Source organism: Misgurnus anguillicaudatus, chromosome 2 (assembly GCF_027580225.2).
Source record: "Misgurnus anguillicaudatus chromosome 2, ASM2758022v2, whole genome shotgun sequence".
Classification (NCBI taxonomy): domain Eukaryota; kingdom Metazoa; phylum Chordata; class Actinopteri; order Cypriniformes; family Cobitidae; genus Misgurnus; species Misgurnus anguillicaudatus.
Window position 1 is genome coordinate 27,981,449 of NC_073338.2, and position 17,880 is coordinate 27,999,328.

The 17,880-nt window shown below is 36.8% G+C and overlaps 2 protein-coding genes across 2 annotated transcripts in view; one reads left to right on the forward strand and one right to left on the reverse strand.

Annotated features, from left to right (window-relative positions):
* plcd1b (phospholipase C, delta 1b) overlaps positions 1 to 11,143 on the reverse strand; it is a 41,976-nt gene extending 30,833 nt beyond the window's left edge. Inside the window, exon 1 of the mRNA XM_055202303.2 lies at positions 10,787 to 11,143. Within this exon, the coding sequence (XP_055058278.2) occupies positions 10,787 to 10,886 (100 nt within the window). The 5' untranslated portion in view covers positions 10,887 to 11,143. The remainder of the gene's footprint in view (positions 1 to 10,786) is intronic.
* Positions 507 to 9,173, forward strand: LOC141366165 (uncharacterized). The gene is made up of 5 exons (XM_073871571.1): positions 507 to 956; positions 1,265 to 1,297; positions 1,459 to 3,475; positions 3,592 to 3,714; positions 7,797 to 9,173. The coding sequence occupies exons 1-5, from the start codon at positions 507 to 509 to the stop codon at positions 8,015 to 8,017; spliced, it is 2,844 nt and encodes a 947-aa protein (XP_073727672.1). The 3' UTR covers positions 8,018 to 9,173.
* Positions 11,144 to 17,880: the final 6,737 nt, after the last annotated feature.

Consider the following 17,880-nt stretch of genomic DNA (forward strand, 5'->3'; position numbering starts at 1 on the left):
CACTTGTGCAGCCCTCATCACCTGTGAAGACCACATCATCGTCCTCTTCTCCTGTGCAGCCCTCATCACCTGTGATGACCACATCATCTTTCTCTGCACTTGTGCAGCCCTCATCACCTGTGAAGACCACATCATCGTCCTCTTCTCCTGTGCAGCCCTCATCACCTGTGAAGACCACATCATCGTCCTCTTCTCCTGTGCAGCCCTCATCACCTGTGATGACCACATCATCGTCCTCTTCTCCTGTGCAGCCCTCATCACCTGTGAAGACCACATCATCTTTCTCTGCACTTGTGCAGCCCTCATCACCTGTGAAGACCACATCATCGTCCTCTTCTCCTGTGCAGCCCTCATCACCTGTGATGACCACATCATCTTTCTCTGCACTTGTGCATCCCTCATCACCTGTGAAGACCACATCATCGTCCTCTTCTCCTGTGCAGCCCTCATCACCTGTGAAGACCACATCATCGTCCTCTTCTCCTGTGCAGCCCTCATCATCTGTGATGACCACATCATCGTCCTCTTCTCCTGTGCAGCCCTCATCACCTGTGAAGACCACATCATCGTCCTCTTCTCCTGTGCAGCCCTCATCACCTGTGAAGACCACATCATCGTCCTCTTCTCCTGTGCAGCCCTCATCACCTGTGAAGACCACATCATCTTCCTCTGCACTTGTGCAGCCCTCATCATCTGTGATGACCACATCATCGTCCTCTACTCCTGTGCAGCCCTCATCACCTGTGATGACCACATCATCGTCCTCTGCACTTGTGCAGCCCTCATCACCTGTGAAGACCACATCATCGTCCTCTGCACTTGTGCAGCCCTCATCATCTGTGATGACCACATCATCGTCCTCTTCTCCTGTGCATCCCTCTACACCCTTGCCCTGTGCTGCTTCCACCCCTGTGATTTCCTCATCACAGGTTTCTGAGACACTATCTTTAATGGAGGTGGGTAATTGAGATTAGTAAGAACTGTTTAATGTGAATTCACAGACCTAATATTATTATCATCTATGTCATGGTGCAAAAAGATTTTATGAAACAGTTGTATTGTACAGAGTTTCTGTTTGTGATTATCAAACCGTGCCAAGTGTGCCATCTACTAAGGCCTTATTTGCTAAGCTACAGTTTGAAATATATCTAGTTGAAATAACTGTTTTTTGCTCTTAAGTGTTTTATTTTTTAAATTATTATTATTTACATTTAATTATTATATACAATTTTATGTACATTAGTTTTGTTTGTTCTTTTTTCAGATGCACTCATTAAGGCAATCAAGAAAAAGACAGGTTTGTAATTAACCATGCACTTTATATGCTTAAATGAGTTCCTCTTGTTGAAAATCAGTTGGATTCTGGCAGTTGTCTATCCCATTAAGCAAGTTTTTAAACATTTAGTTAAAGAAATAATTTTGCATGATTTAAGTAAGTGTAACATTTTTCTCATTTAGTATTCTGGGAGTGCCTACAGTGATTCAGATGTTACGGACTACAGTGATGTTGACTACATACCCCAGTTCAGCTCAGATGAATCAGATGGAAGTGCTTCTGGACAAAGCAAGGCTGAAAGGAGTTCAGATGGATCAAACAATAAGTCTGAATGTAGTGATCCTAGACCCAACAAACGTTTAAGACATACTAAATCACCCCTTTCAAAAAGGAAAGCTGAAGAGGCAGGTAGTTCATCTGCCAAATGTATGACAGCAGTGTCATCAAAAAGGATGAAATGCCAAACTGAAGAGACCGAAACCTCATCTGACAAAAAGACTTTGGTTCAGTCAATGCCATCACCACAAAAAAAGAGCAGGTCATATAACAAAAAACAGTATTGCCTTTATTGCTCTAAGCCATATGCAAAAATGGCAAGACACCTTGAGTTTGTACATCGCAATGAAGTAGAGGTTGCAAAGGCTGTAGCTTTCCCAAAACGTTCCAAAGAACGAAGAGTCCAGTTAAACCTTCTTAGAAAAAAGGGCAACTTTGCTCACAACACAGATGTGGTGAGAAAAGGGGAAGGTGAGATGATTGCCTGCTACCGTCCAAAAAAGTGCAAAAACCCCAAAGAATTTATCCACTGTATTCACTGTCAAGGCCTTTACAACAAGCTCAGCCTATGGAAACACATTAAAAACTGTCCACTTAAACCGAAGGATGATGATGCTCAGGGCAGAAAAAGAGTAAGATCTCTTTGTGCCCTAAAAACACCTGTTGGCTTAGAGGTGAGTAAAGGTTTCAAGAAAGTACTTTCCCTGATGAACTATGACGAAGTTTCAAGGGTGATTCATAGTGACAGATGCATCATGCAACTGGGAGAGCACATGTTTAACAGGATGGGATCTGATGTGACCAAACATGACTACATCCGACAGAAAATGAGAGAAGTTGGCAGACTTCTTCTTGAAGCAAGAAGGATAACCCCACTGAAAACAATGGAGGACTTCATGATACCAGCAAACTTCAAACATGTCATATCAGCTGTGAAAGTTGTGTCTGGCTTTGACGAAGAGAAGAACTCTTACCGCATTCCCTCTTTAGCCCTCAAACTTGGACATTCTTTAAAAAAGATCTGTAGCATTGTTGAAAGTAATGCGATGATGTATGGAGACCATGAGCGTGCTGAGTGTGCTCGAGACTTCAGAAAAGTACACCAAGCAAGGTGGAATGAATACATTTCTGCTGGTGCTATAACTACATTAAAGGAAGCCAAGTGGAATGCACCACAGATCATTCCTTTCACTCAGGATGTCAAAGTCCTGCACGCACATCTAGAAAAGAAACGGGATAAATTCCTTAATAAACTTAAAAACTGCCCCTCTGCAGACAGCTATGCTGCTTTGGCCAAAGTCACTCTCTCCCAAGTTATCCTGTTCAATAGACGAAGAGAAGGTGAGGTGTCACGGATGCTTTTGTCAGCTTTTCAAAGCCGGGATTCTTCTGAGCTGCATGAAGACATAGCCATCTGTCTTTCTGAGTTCGAGAGGAAGCTGTGTAAACACTTTACCAGAGTAGAGATCCGTGGTAAGCGAGGGAGAAAGGTCCCTGTCCTCCTCAAACCTTCATTGGTTTCTGCCATGAAGCTGCTTGTTGAAACACGTGAGGCTTGTGGTGTCCCAAATGAGAATCCTTTTATGTTTGCCAGATCTGGTGCAATGTCTGCCTACAGAGGAGGAGAGTGCATAAGTAAAGCTGCTCGTGAATGTGGCATTAAGAATCCTGAAGCTCTTTCCTCAACCAGGCTCAGGAAACACATAGCTACCATGTCAAAGATTCTCAACCTTGATGAAAATGAAGCAGATCAACTGGCTGATTTTCTCGGTCACGATATAAGGATCCACAGACAGTATTACCGGTTACCAGAGGGGACATTGCAGCTGGCAAAAATGAGTAAGGTCTTAATGGCAATGGAGAAAGGAACACTGTCCAGCTTTAAAGGAAAGAGACTTGATGACATTGAAATCGACCCAAATGGTATGTATGAAATTAGATTTTTGTGCGCGTCTGTGCTTTACATATTTGCAAATCTGTATCTTTCATCATCTTTTGCAAAAAATACATTGATACACAGATTCCTTTTATTGTTATAGAGCAACTTGAGGCCGAAGGTGATTCAATGTCAAGTGATGAAGAGGATTGTAGTGACCTGCCTCAGACAACATCACCAGTACCAGCAGAGACTGATCAACCATCTGCTTCCCAGAAAGATCAAGGTAAAAAAAATCTTTAAACTACACAAACAGCAAGAAATGGCAAACCCTGAATTACTAAATACAATACCTATAGGCAACAGTAGCAAGACAGGAGCTTTTCAAAATTTGAGTTTGTTGTACAGTCAGTTTGAAGAAATAGATAAACATATATTATGTGATTTGTCATTTATTCACTAAGGCTGCGTTTACATTTTGCATTAACATGCGATCTCGGTGATCCGTTCACGCAGATCCGATCATTCGTATATCAGGACACGGCGCGTTTACATTTGTCACATAAATGTGGCTTCTGTATCTGGATGTGTGACCTGATCCCGTGCGGGGAGACGCGCGCTGGGTGGATAGCTGTCAATCAAAATGGGTACAGCTGTCCTTAGCCACATGATTTAGGGTTTTCGCGCTAACCGCAATCCCGTATTGTACAGTGCTACTGAGAAGCCAACAGCAGAGAATAACTAGCAACCCCAACAACCGTGATGTTCACATTTTAAGCGTTATATTTTTTAGCTTTAAAAGCCTTCTCTTTAAAAGCCTTTATAGCGTCCGCACCGCGGATGAATATCCTGTTTTTACCTAAACTTGACTTTCACCCGCATGCTTTAAATCAACAACAAAATCCGCGTGAAACATGACCGACTCCACTGTTTTATTCTGCCTTAATAACGGGCTTTTGGCTCTGCCTGAACTTATATGTATATTTATATTTTAACCATAAACTGTTGTTAGTTATGTTTCCTGGTAATTTTAATATGATTTAATTAAAAGAGCTAACAATTTCCTAAATTTCCTGTTCATAGTGCGTAAGAAGTAATGTAATTTACAAACACATATAAGTAACCTTGCATAAAACCAACACTAAATAGATGTATTTGGTTAATGTTGTTATGGTTTGTACGTGTTTTAAAGTAACTTAAAATGTGTTAAATGAGACAGAAACAGCCGATTGACCAGAAAGAAGCGCAACATTCACATTGATATGTCGCCATGGAAACTCAAACATTATAACGATCCTGAATTCTGCCATTAAATATTAAATCTCTCTATGAATAGGAACATATAACATATGCCTGAATAACTTAAATACAGTCAGCAGTGTTAAAATGCTTTTGAATATCGATTTATTAAGATACTTTTAAGCGTAGCTTCCATTGCTCCACAAATATGAATGTATGCGTCTCTCACCTGCGCTCCATGACCTAACGACAGCTGTGAGAGGAGATGATAGTGGGCGGGTTTTTTTGTGACGTTGACCTGTAAATGCAGATACGATGGCTGGATTGCGTTTACATTACACTGAGATCCGATCACAATGCGTCCTCGACTACCTCTGCATCAGGACACACAGATCGGATAACATTCAGATCACAGACGCGTTTACACTTGTCTTTTCAATGTGTATGTGGACAACATCCGGATACAGGTCGCATGTTAATGCCAAGTGTAAACGCAACCGCCTTCTGCCTACACTGTTATGTGAAAAACCTGCAATGAAATTCACATACACAGTATGATTTTTATTTACATTGTTATATTTAAATGCATCAATGCAGAATACTTAATTATAAAAAGGATTTTACTATACAGCTGTAATATGGTAAATTGGGTATATACAAGTCTTAAAAACAGTAATATGTGCCCCGTCACGGAAACCAGTGACACAAGTCGGCAGAACAACTTTTGAGCTAATGATAGAAAAGCATTTTTATATTTTTTGCAGAATCTGTTGAGATCACGAAGTAGCCTCTACATGTTTGATATAGCAGTATTTGTATATTTAAAAGGGTACATTTTGAGGTTGATATCTGCTTTTTTTACGCAGTTTCTAGAATGCAGTAGGTGGTGTCGTCGTCTGTGTGCATTTACATACTGGATAAGCCAGCTTTTGTTTCTTTTGTTTCTTTTGTTATTGCCCCTGCCCTCAGCGTGGCTACTTAACCTCTTGAGAAGGAGCCCCACTGTAGCCCAAACCAACCTATGTTCACTAAAATGGTTGTTTTTACCAAAAATACTCACAGTTAGGAGTCGTCTTCGTTTCATAGCTATTCGAGCTATTCAAGAAATCTTACGGAGTAGTCTAATTTCGACTCGCTCTTGCAGTACTTTGACGTCATCCGCCTGTCAGTTCTTGCAGCGCCACATGAAGTCGAACACACAAAAAAAATCACACAATGATTGTTGAATTCGTTATGTAATTGGCTACGTATTTTGTCTATCAATATTTGCCATGAAGTCATTGGCTGATGGAGGAACGATCGAGCGAGTACAGTGATATAAAGTGTTACGACGTAAATGGTCATCAGATTATATATTATAATCTATTACCAGACTTTCATTCGAAATCTGATGTAAACAATAGACTATATATTTCTATATTTCATGGCATTTGTGGACAAAAATGGTCATTGGATGATTCACACGTCTGAAACAGACTGGATGCGACTTGTGATAAACACAAAAAGTCCTGTTTATTTTTTGTCTGTTTTCATCCAGACTTCTTTCACAAAAAACTACATATGATGATAGAGCATCTGTATCTCAAAACGGCTTTACAGGGTGTATGGCTTAGCTAAATGAGATGTAAATGAGCCCTATTGTCACTCCCAGCAGAACAGAGGTGAAAATGATCCAAACTTTAAAAGGCTATATCTCCGCTTTGAGGTCTTTTGAGTTCCTACATTCAATGGCAACAACTTCTCCAAATATGATCAGATTCCCATGTGTTACACATCGCTGGAAAGCTTAGATACTACCCATTAAGAATCTGCCCCAGACTTGTGTCTCTACTTTCCGTGTTCGGTCACATATCTAAAAATTACAATGTTGGCGTTTTGGTGAAATATCAATTTCTTTTTAGTAGTGCTGCAACGACGCGTCGACGTCATCGATTACGTCGACTACGAAAATACGTCGACATGCGTAAAATGCGTCGACGCGTCACGCTGTTTACATTCATCTCGCGTAAAGTTTATCATGAAAGGTTAGCAGTGTTTTCCCACATACACTGGTTCTCTATGTGCTTGTGCGCGAGCTCTCTCTCTCCTATGCCCGCGCATGTCTTCTGTAGTAACTCTGTGTAATGGCAATTTTTTAAATTTGTGCCGAATTGTCTGCGATGTCGCGTTTATAAATCAAAATTTTAGTAACTTAGAAGTTAAAGTAACAGCTGGTTGAATTAAACACAAGGTTATTGGGTCATGTTTTGTCACTATTTTAATAGTCTTTGGGGTGGTTTCCTGGACAGAGATTAGTTTAAGCCAGGACTAGACCTTCGTTTAATTAGGAAATATAATTAGTTTAAACAAACATGCCTTACTAAAAACATTACTTGTGTGCATTTTGAGGCCAAACTAAAGGCACTGATGTATTTAAAGATATGTCAGTGGAAGATGTTTTCAGTTTGGACAGCTCTTATATTTATTTTAGTCTAGGACTAGTCTAATCCCTGTCTGGAAAAACGGCTCTATATGTCTGACAACAGAACAGATAATATGTGAAAATAGCATTCAGTTGTGTTAAAATACAATAAAACAACCAATGACTGTCAGATCAGACAGAGAGTAGAAAACAGATTATCCAACAGATTAAATAGCTAATCAAAAAAAGAACACTTTATTAATAAAAAAAATTGTTAGAGTAGTCGACTAATCGGAAAAATAATCGCTAGATTAGTCGACAGAAGAAATAGTCGTTAGTTGCAGCTCTACTTTTTAGTGATCTGGCTCCCAACTGCATGAATATTGCTTTTCAAGCTACTTTGTTTGAACTTGAAATGTCAAAGTTCAATATCTATGTAGATGTTCCTCTGTGTGGCCAGGTTATGTTTCCTCATGTCATATTCTCTAGGGGCTAGGCTTCATTTATATGGGTTTAATATTTAAATTACTATAGTTTTCATTCGCCACATTTATCAACACCCATTCATTTGTGTGATGGAATTGGCCACATGAAAGTTTAATGAGTCACACATGAGTGGTGTTGTAAGATTGTGTTTGCGCATGGATCTGCGCTTGTTTCTACATTTGATTGATAAATAAATCCCATTGACTTTAGTTGTAATAAGGATATGATTTTTCACTTTATAGGTTCATCAATACCTCCAAAAAGAAAATGGGAAGAAGTTGAGGTAAAAGCTGTTGAAAAACACCTGATGAAGTTCATCAAGACATGCAAAGTTCCTGGTAAGCAAGACTGCGAGAGATGCATTCAAGCAGAGCCAGAAGCCTTGAAGGAACGTACTTGGACTGGTGTGAAAAATTATGTGAGAAACAGGATCACCACTTTAAAAAAACAGGGTGGATTATAGGGGAGCAAATAAAAAACACATTTCTTTTTACTGTAAAAAACAGAGCATGGTGAGGAAAAGTTGCCATGTTACAAAAACATAAAATAATGAATGCCTTTTCTAGAATAACTTTTTAACATGTTTAGGGCTGCAAAATGATGAATTATGACTAATCGTTTGCAGAATAAAAGTTTTTTTTTACATCATATGTGTGTATACTGTGTATAATAATTATCTATATATAAATACACACACATGCATGTTTATATGTAATTTATAATATATAAACACTTAAAATATAAATAGATTTTGTTTCTTCAAATTATACATTCATGTGTGTGTATGAGCTACATAATTATTATACACAGTACGCACATATGTGATGTAGACAGGAGCTTTTCTTCTGCAAACGATTCATCATTTTGTATGTTTGTAATATATAATAGGTTCCTTTCAGACCAACTATATTTATAGTTTACACATCATGCTCTGTTTTTTAAAAAATGAGTGAAAATAGTAAGGAAGAGTAAAGGTGTATGAAGAGGGAGAATTTGTTTGAGTACAGGAGGAAACAGAATATTAATGAGGATGAGGTAAGCAAGACAGGAGAAGAGAGAGGATTGAATGTAATGGTTAGACGATAATTTCTGTAAAAAGCTGAGGAAAGCAAAAAGAACAAGCTGAACTGACAAATTTCTAATTTTCATTCTTTGTTTACATGCATGTTTACATGTTGTTATATGTTTACATGTTGCTATTTTTTTCTGTCAACATATTCTGTTCTATATGCACTTTTAAAATATGTCAGTATTGTTTATTTCCTTTAATTGTAATTACAATTGTTCAATGTAGACAGAAGTTAATTGAGTGAACTGAAAGTAAAGAGATAAAAGGAGAAGCAAAGATAAAAGAGAAGAGGGAGGAGCAAAAGGAAAGTGAAGTGGGAGGAGCAAGGTAGAAGGCAAGAAAGTAAAGGTGAAGAAAAGAGTGAAAGAGTTCATATCAGTTTCATTGATTATACTGTCCTATATTTTATACTGACACTTTTATTGGCAAACTAAAATGCACTTAACTTTTAAGTAACTGTGTTTATGGTTAAGTGCTGTTACTGATATTGCCTAAAACTTCTGACATTTATAGCATGCATTTGCATGGTAAATAAATGGTTTGGAAGTCATTTTTCCTTGTTTTCTTGTAGTCCTCAAAGTGACTTAAAATCTGAGTTTGTGTATGACCAGAGACCCTGAAGTGACCTAAAATCTGAGTTTGTGTATCAACCAAAGTCCTCAAAGTGGCTTAAAATCTGAGTTTGTGTATCAACCAAAGTCCTCAAAGTGACTTAAAATCTGAGTTTGTGTATCAACCAAAGTCCTCAAAGTGACTTAAAATCTGAGTTTGTGTATCAACCAAAGTCCTCAAAGTGACTTAAAATCTGAGTTTGTGTATCAACCAAAGTCCTCAAAGTGACTTAAAATCTGAGTTTGTGTATCAACCAAAGTCCCCAAAGTGACTTAAAATCTGACTTTGTGTATTAACCAAAGTCCCCAAAGTGACTTAAAATCTGAGTTTGTGTATCAACCAAAGTCCTCAAAGTGACCTAAAATCTGAGTTTGTGTATCAACCAAAGTCCTCAAAGTGACTTAAAATCTGAGTTTGTGTATCAACCAAAGTCCCCAAAGTGACTTAAAATCTGACTTTGTGTATCAACAAAGTCCCCAAAGTGACTTAAAATCTGAGTTTGTGTGTCAACCAAAGTCCTCAAAGTGACCTAAAATCTGAGTTTGTGTATCAACCAAAGTCCTCAAAGTGACGTAAAATCGAAGTTTGTGTTTCAACCAAAGTGCATTTATATTATGTTGTTGTGTATGAATTGTGTATGACCAGACTGCCCAAAGTGACTTAAAATATGAATTTGTGTATCACCAGAGTCTTGGATTTCAAGAAAGCAATAATTTTGGTCTATTGACATTAACTGGGCCAGTGGTTCTCAACGTTATTCCTGGGGGCCCACTGCTCTGCACATTTTCTAGGTCTCCCTTATTTGACACACCTGATTCAAATCATTAGTAGAGATCAGCATGAACTAAACTAAGTCTGTCAGATGGGAGAAACATACAGGGTGTGCAGAGCAGTGGGCCTCCAGGAATGGAGTTGAGAGCCACTGAACTAGGCAATTCCTGTCTTTTATGTATGTTGAAGTAGTATATATTCATAAAATCAGCTTACCAATCAATAATCACTAAATAATAGAAGAACTTAACTGTAACCGCTGTATATCTGCACTAGGCTGTTTTCAAGTCAGTATTTGAACTTTGAATTGTAATGTTGCTTATTAGAGTGAGTCATATACAGCATAATCTTAAAGTCCTCAAAGGTTAACATAATCAGAGTTTGTGTATCACCATTGTCCTCAAAAGTCGACTAGATCAGAGTTTGTGTTTGTCCTCAAATTGGACATAAAAAATACTGTCCCCAAAGTGAAGGCAAAATGTCAGGTCTGGAAAGAAGGCTTTTATTGAAAATATCAACTGATATCTGTAATGAGGGCATTTCCAGTAGTGCAGAGATATCTTTATTTTGTCTCTAGACCCTTCAGAAAGGGGTGTACCCAAAGGTAGGGTGTTCAGTCATACGTCCCCACTTGGTAGATAAGTAGGTATGTGTGTGTGTGTGTGTGTGTGTGTGTGTGTGTGTACCAACACGTTACCAAAACTACGAAAGGTGAACAACCAAAATGACACGTCTACAAAAGATGCGACTATACCACATTTGTCATATTGACTGTCCTACCTAGAAGTCTCATGTTGTCGCGCGCAGCTTCCTCGATCTGCGCGCTGTATAATAGATCCTGGGATTTGGTCCGTACATGTTGTCTTCGTACACACTGCATGGTCCGAATTTTACGCACAGAAATAAAAACAGGCAGCCGACAACATACCCCGACGACTTTGTGTCTCGCACACTACACCATAGCTTGTGTAGGGGATATGGGCGTGTAGGCGTGTACTATTCAAAGTTCATTCCTGGAGTAATATTATTTTAGTGAGTGACTGACTCAATAATTGTTTATTCAGTGACTATGTATATTTGTTGCTAAACTCCAAACATCATACGAAATGTGTTAATTAAAAATAATAATTTTACACATGACGATAACTATAAAGAACAAATCGCCATTAAACAAACATGTACGTTTCTTGGATACCTGTTGGGATTTTGCAATCGTTTGTGCGCAGGCGCAATGGCGCCCTCTAGTGGTACACGGTTTGCAAAGCCTACTGACAGATTTACAGCGACGCGTGTAGTCATGCGATCAAACCAGATTTACGGTAAACCAAGATTTGCTAATAGAAAGTGAAAATATACTGTAGTGATGCGTTTTACCACAAATTGCTTAGTATTTTCAATATTCAATTCCTTAATAATCCGTTTACAACACAAATGGCACATGAATACCTGGTTGTAGACTTGAAATTAAAAGCTAGACAAATATTATCTTATTTTTAAAATGCAGGGTACAGACGACAAACTTATTTGAATGTGGACAATTTCGAGACAGCCTGGTTTAAAAATCCACCTGAATGGCCTACTGGAGGTAATTTAACCATACACACACAACAAACACAATGTCTTAATGTCTTTTTAAGAACATAAATATGGGTCACAGTTAATGTTTTGTTAAAGTGTTTATTCTTTGAATGTGATCTTCAATAAGCCTAAACACTTTAGTGAGCCAAGCACTGATTTGTAGAAGTGAGTAAACCCATAATCTGACAGAGGTTCAGGTGAGGAACTGAAGTAATGAAAGGGATGTTATGTGAGACATTGGACGGAATTTTGCTCCAGGGTATTGGAACCTCCCGTGCCCCATCCTCAATAGAAAGTGAAGTAGGCTATATTGCCTCAAAATTGGAGCACTGTATGAGATGAACAAATACACCCAACAAATGACAATAAAACTGGTAAGGGTGTGGCACCCATATAATATCCTTTCTATTTACACTACACGACCCATTCATGCTCTTTATTCGAGACAAAGAAATAGTTCACTAAAGAGAAATCAGTGCTTGGCAGTTGAAGCATTTTTAAAACATTAATATTAATCTAAATTAAAAAAATCCTGTTATATAAGTTAATTAATAGGAAACATGTAAAATATTACAGTATAAAACGTACGTACATGATATACAACCATATAAAAAGTTTTTATATTACACATGAGTCACATTACATAAAAAGGTTGTCTGCGAGGTTGGTAAACAAATGTTTGCATATTAAAAAAAAAGTTTGGAAAAATGTTTGTGCGTGTTTACAACGGTCAACAAGCTGCGCGTGGCTGGAACTCAAGAGCGCGTGCGTGTTGAACAGGTCTGAACTTTCACAGCTCCTAAAACTTTCACGTTTTTCGATTAAATTGTGTAATGCGAACAAACATCTTTGAATCACTTTAATTCAACTGCAACATAGTTCCGTTTTTCATTCAACATTTACCTTGCTTTTCAGCAATGCCGTTGGAATCCATTCTTCGTAAATTCAGCAGATTGTTATATATCCGTTGTCCACAATATATCCAATGTTTTTATTTTTAGCAAAAATAATAAACGTATAACGCACAATCTCGCTTTAAAAAAAATAATAAAACCACAGCCACGGTGGATAAAAAGTGAGTTACCGAGTTAGCCAAACTTTCCGTCACATGTGCGGTTTTACCTGGCACATAGCGCTATCAGCTCAGTAAAAAGTCTCATGATGAGCCACTCCCCACTAGTTAGCTCCTCGCCACCCATCAGTTCAGCATCTTATGAGTGCATGCTATACCTCAAACGACCTATAGGGACAATGCAAATTCTGCTCAAATCAAATCCAAACTGAGATTGCTTTGCTTTATAATATTATTAAAGTGCAGACACAGTTTAAGCATCATTTAAAAACCTTGATACATTGTATTTAAGCATATTCTGTTCCTGTAGTTCAGTTGTGCAGCACAAAAAGCCATGGGTTTGATTTCAGAGGACACATACTGATGTAATGCTGTACAGTGGATAAAAGTATTATAGTATATTTGTATTACACACATGTGTAAACTTTGTGGGGCAGAACTAATTATTTGCAGCTGAAATGCTACGGGCTAGTCTAGTCTACGCATTTTTAGTTAGTCTAAGCGCATAACAGTTCCTCATACAGTCTCACTCTACATTTTTTTCTTGTTGAATATCATGTTTCACTCAGAATAAAATGTCACATTATGGAAGTAAAACAGGTTGTGTTGACCTTAAAGGAGTATGAATGGCCGAGACTGCCCCAAAAATCAACCATCGTTTTTTAGTTACCATGTTTTTGGCGTATAGATTACCATTGGCAAAACCATGGTTTTAATACAGTAACTGATACGTTTCATTTAAAAGATAAGTAGTTTTCCCATCCTTTTCTTCTTAATTTTTTTTAAGTCAGATAATAGTGTGTGTGTGTGTGTGTGTGTGTGTGTGTGTGTGTGTGTGTGTGTGTGTGTGTGTGTGTGTGTGTGTGTGTGTGTGTGTGTGTGTGTGTGTGTGTGTGTCATCTGAGTATCATAGCATGCCAATCAGAATATTTACAATTAACACTAACTTTGTGCAGACAATTCTTTTAGTGACTATACAATTTTATTGAGAAAACTAACTTTAAAAAACTAACTTTAGTTAGTTTGTTATTAATTCTAAGGTATTTTTAAGAGTTTTGTTGCTTGATTACACAAAGTAAAGTCACAAAAGAATTGGCTGCCTTTGTGTATTTTTCAAGACACAGTGGAGAGTGGTGAAGAGTGAAGTGATGCCAGTCCTTGAAGGTATATATTTAATCTGCTGCTGATGTTATACAATTTGGTGATAAGTCATAAAACGATAGACAAATACCTTTAATTCAAACTGGTTCTACAATCACTAACCAAAACCAACAAACTAATTTACACTGAACTAACAAACATCAACAAAGCCATTTATTCTAAATTATAATCTTAATGTTGATCAGAGTTTGTTTGGCGTTTTTTTGGATCAGTGTGAATTAGCCTGATAGATGTTATTCAGATGTGACTTTTAAATATCTGTGTGCTTAAGCTTTTTTCTTTTTTGTAGAAGGTTGGTAATTTTCTTTTTCTCTAATGAAAAACCTCTTCAGGGACTAAACATTTATTGGTATCCAAAAACCTAAACATGACATGCAGGCATATTCTGTAGGTAATTTATACAAGACCAACCATTAAACGTTTAAATACTTTTGAAGCATTCAGACAGTCCTACACATATTCTTGATGTTACTGGCCCTTTCCCTAAATATGTGGATTATCAGTTTACATCAGTAAACATTGAATTCTCTGTGGTTTATCATATTTCCCTGTAGAAATGCTTTGAGTTAAGAGGTTGATGAAACATTGTCTACTTGTCTGGGAATTCCTTATCAGATTGATAGCGATCAAGCAACACATCTCACTGGCACAATGAAATGGGTTTAGTTTCACTCAGAAAACTGTTTACAGCAAGAAAATGCTTGAATTTGAACTTGCCAACATATGTCCTAGTATTCGCATTTGTCCTAAATCGTATAATGTTGAAGGATCCTGGATGGTCCATTATTTCAGGATGTGCAGATTCATGCACACACGAATGGCTGATAATACCCACAACAATATATAAGAAAAATAATGGAGAAAAGTGGAAATGAAAAAAATTTATTATGATTTGTTATTGTAAACAATCACAAAGCTGTCTTTGCAATAAAATTCACTATTATTAGATGTTTTTTTTTACACACTAAAATATATATACTTTCCTATAACAAAAACAGTACATACTTTTAGGGTATAGTATAAGCAGGCAAACTGGGTTGCAGCACAGGTCAGACCATCTGCTAATATCACAAAATATTGTGTCCTTTCTTTCTAGTTTTAAACTTAGCATCAATGCGTAATAATTTTTTTCAGGGACTGTCTTCATTCAAGCATTTAATTATTTAGTGATGTTTCTTAGTAACAGAACAATGTATTGTATGTCACTCTCTAGTAGTCCCTTTCAATGAATTATATATCTTACAACAGTGTAATGTGAGACCAACAAAAAAAAATCAATGGTGGGACTTTAAGAAAATGTGTTTATTTTTGCTTATTTACCCTTTGTCACTGTGACCTAGCAGCCACTCTTAAGTGATCAGCTATCATGTGATTCCTGAAGATAAAGATAATCACTTAATCATTTAAAGCATGCATCATTTGATAACTCATTTTTAAGAAAATGGCTCATTGCCTCTGTATTCACAGATGTTGTACAATCCAAAACATACATTCTCTACATGTCATGTTCACAGACCAAGATTTTAAAGAGATGTTTAAGATAAAATACCTGCACAAAGAAATGCATTACAGTTTAGGTTATAGAAATGTCAGTGGAAAAACGTCACAAACAGCTGTGCTGTGCTAGGAGTCCTGGCAGTAATTTTAGGAACTAATTGCAAATGTCTTGTCGTCTTTCATGGTCTGTGTATCATTTTACTGGGCGCCAATACACCAATAACCATGTAGTGGCGAGTAGCTATAGTTGCAGTTCTGCCAATCAGCAGTCTCATTCATGGCTTATCCTCAGAGCAATGTCAGCTCTGGGATGAGTGCATTTTAACATTAGGCCAATCTGCCACCTCAGGAAGAGCTAATTTTTCCCAAATCCATCTCTGTGCTGAAGGGGCCCTGGATAAGCATACAGACATTCTACATATTGGGCCTCGATTACAGAAGTTTGATATAAGTGTTATCAATCAGATTTTATAAAGACAGAAATGTTCATGCAAATATTAACTGAAAAGGTCAATCAGTCTTTATTGCGGTGCTTTTTAAAACAAATATGCATAATAATGTAATACATTTATGTTATATACTGTTGGATTCCCTATTATGAAAATATTTTGTAAAATAATATATTTAAATGACTCCATAGTTTTGTTAGTGGTAATCATTACTACAAAACAACCAAGGGATGAAAATGTTTTTATATTTGTTTTTAAAAACATATTTGAACAGATTGTTTGTATTTGCAATGGCAACAAGTCTGATAAGTTTCTGTTTGTGAATTCAGAGGAGCTGAAACTCACAATAGCCTACATGTTACTGATTCTGTGAAACAGAGGGACATTTATGATCTTGTGGGTGAAGGGCATGCATGGTATGCTCACAAATAATCATTCTGCACAAGCTCTTTTCTATCATCCACCACCTTCAAATCCGCCACAATTCGACTATTTCTGAAGTCTACTGTTAATGCTGGTATTTTAACAAATGCTCATGGTTAGCTTACAGCTTAGATGGCCTGCTGAGAGACGGGTGTAAAGTGTAAAGAGACAGATATTTGATAATGGTTGTTAGTTATACTAGTAGGGTATTACGAGTGTTAAGAAGAAAATCTGGAGTAGGGAAGATATTAATCATATCATGGGGTCTCTGGCTCTTTGAGGATTTGGTCCTTTAAACGTCAACCCAACATTGCAACAAGAATGTGAACATTCCTGCTGGGCAAGATGCAGTGCCAAGTCAAAGACTCAGAGAAACATGTCCCTTCACGCTACAGCACACATTGCTGTTTGTGTTTAGCTCTGTCCCTTGTTATGACCCTACTATGACCATTCTGAATAAATAATAGGATGGCATGTTTAAGATTGAACATGCAGTCTTAACAAAACATAAATTAACTAAAAAAACTTCTTAAAGAACAAGCAAAAAAAAAAAAAAAAAAATTTTTAGTAATAATGCAATAAAGGCATGCTGCAAACAACCCACAAATGTATTTTATGTTATGGACAATTAATGTTATTTTCCATGAAGTGAGGTGGAAAATGTGTTTCTCTGTTTCTCTTATAGAAAGAAATGTGATGCCACTTGATTTGAGCCTTAGAGTGTTATACAGCGCCCCTTAATGATAAAAACAAGTATGTGTTTATTAAATATCTTACTAGCATTTTAAACTTACTAAGATAATTTATGTTCTGTACTTTTTATATATTCTCACTTCTTTCTAACATTTCCAACACATTTATAATAGCCTACGTATAAATCTTCAATATTTAATGCTCTAGTCTAGAGCAGGGGTCCCCAACCATTTTACTGCCAAGGGCCAAAAATCAAACCTGTCTGAGGGCCGTGGGCCGAAAGTAAATGTTGCTGTGTTATATTAAAATTAAACTAAAATTAAAATTTTCTCACATTGAAAAAATGAATACGCAAACATTACTCTGTTTATGCATAACTAATTCAGTTTTATTAAAGGTAACTTTTGTAAATAAGAAATAATTTAGCCAATCATTTTTAAATTTCCTTTTTTCTGTATGTCACTGCCTCAACCTCTTCATTAATTATTAGCAGTTTGTTAAGTTGCGTGATGCATGGTATAGGCAAATATAAAATATGCATGCATGTACATTAAACAAATATTCACTTTAATTCCTTGCATTTAATTTCAATTTTAGAAAATGTTTAGTTTTTTTTAGAAAATGTTTAGTTTTTTTTATTAGGTAGAAGAATATAAAACAGAGCATAACATTATACAGTTTTACACAGAAAATGTTTAGTGTTTAATATGAACACCAGCGTCGATGACGTTTATCCTTTATCCTTATTTCACGTGGCATCCCACATGAAAAAATACTGTACTTTAGTATTTACTATAATAAACTGGAGTAAACTGTAGTAAATTATAATATATTATAGTATTTAGTACACATACCATAGTATTAACTATAGTAAACTGATAAACTGTAGTAAGTACCACAGTATACTTTAGTTCTTACTACAGTAAACTATAGTGTATTATAGTAGGATATTATAGTATTACTACATTTCCTATAATAAGTTAAATTCCTTTAATTGCTAT

Bases quoted from the DNA above. Each gene is read 5' to 3' on its own strand.
- LOC141366165 (XM_073871571.1), top strand. From the start codon at position 507: ATGACCACATCATCGTCCTCTTCTCCTGTGCAGCCCTCATCACCTGTG. The intron at 1,298-1,458 runs GTTTGTAATTAA...TTTCTCATTTAG, and splicing joins GGCAATCAAGAAAAAGACAG to TATTCTGGGAGTGCCTACAG. The intron at 3,476-3,591 runs GTATGTATGAAA...TTATTGTTATAG, and splicing joins CATTGAAATCGACCCAAATG to AGCAACTTGAGGCCGAAGGT.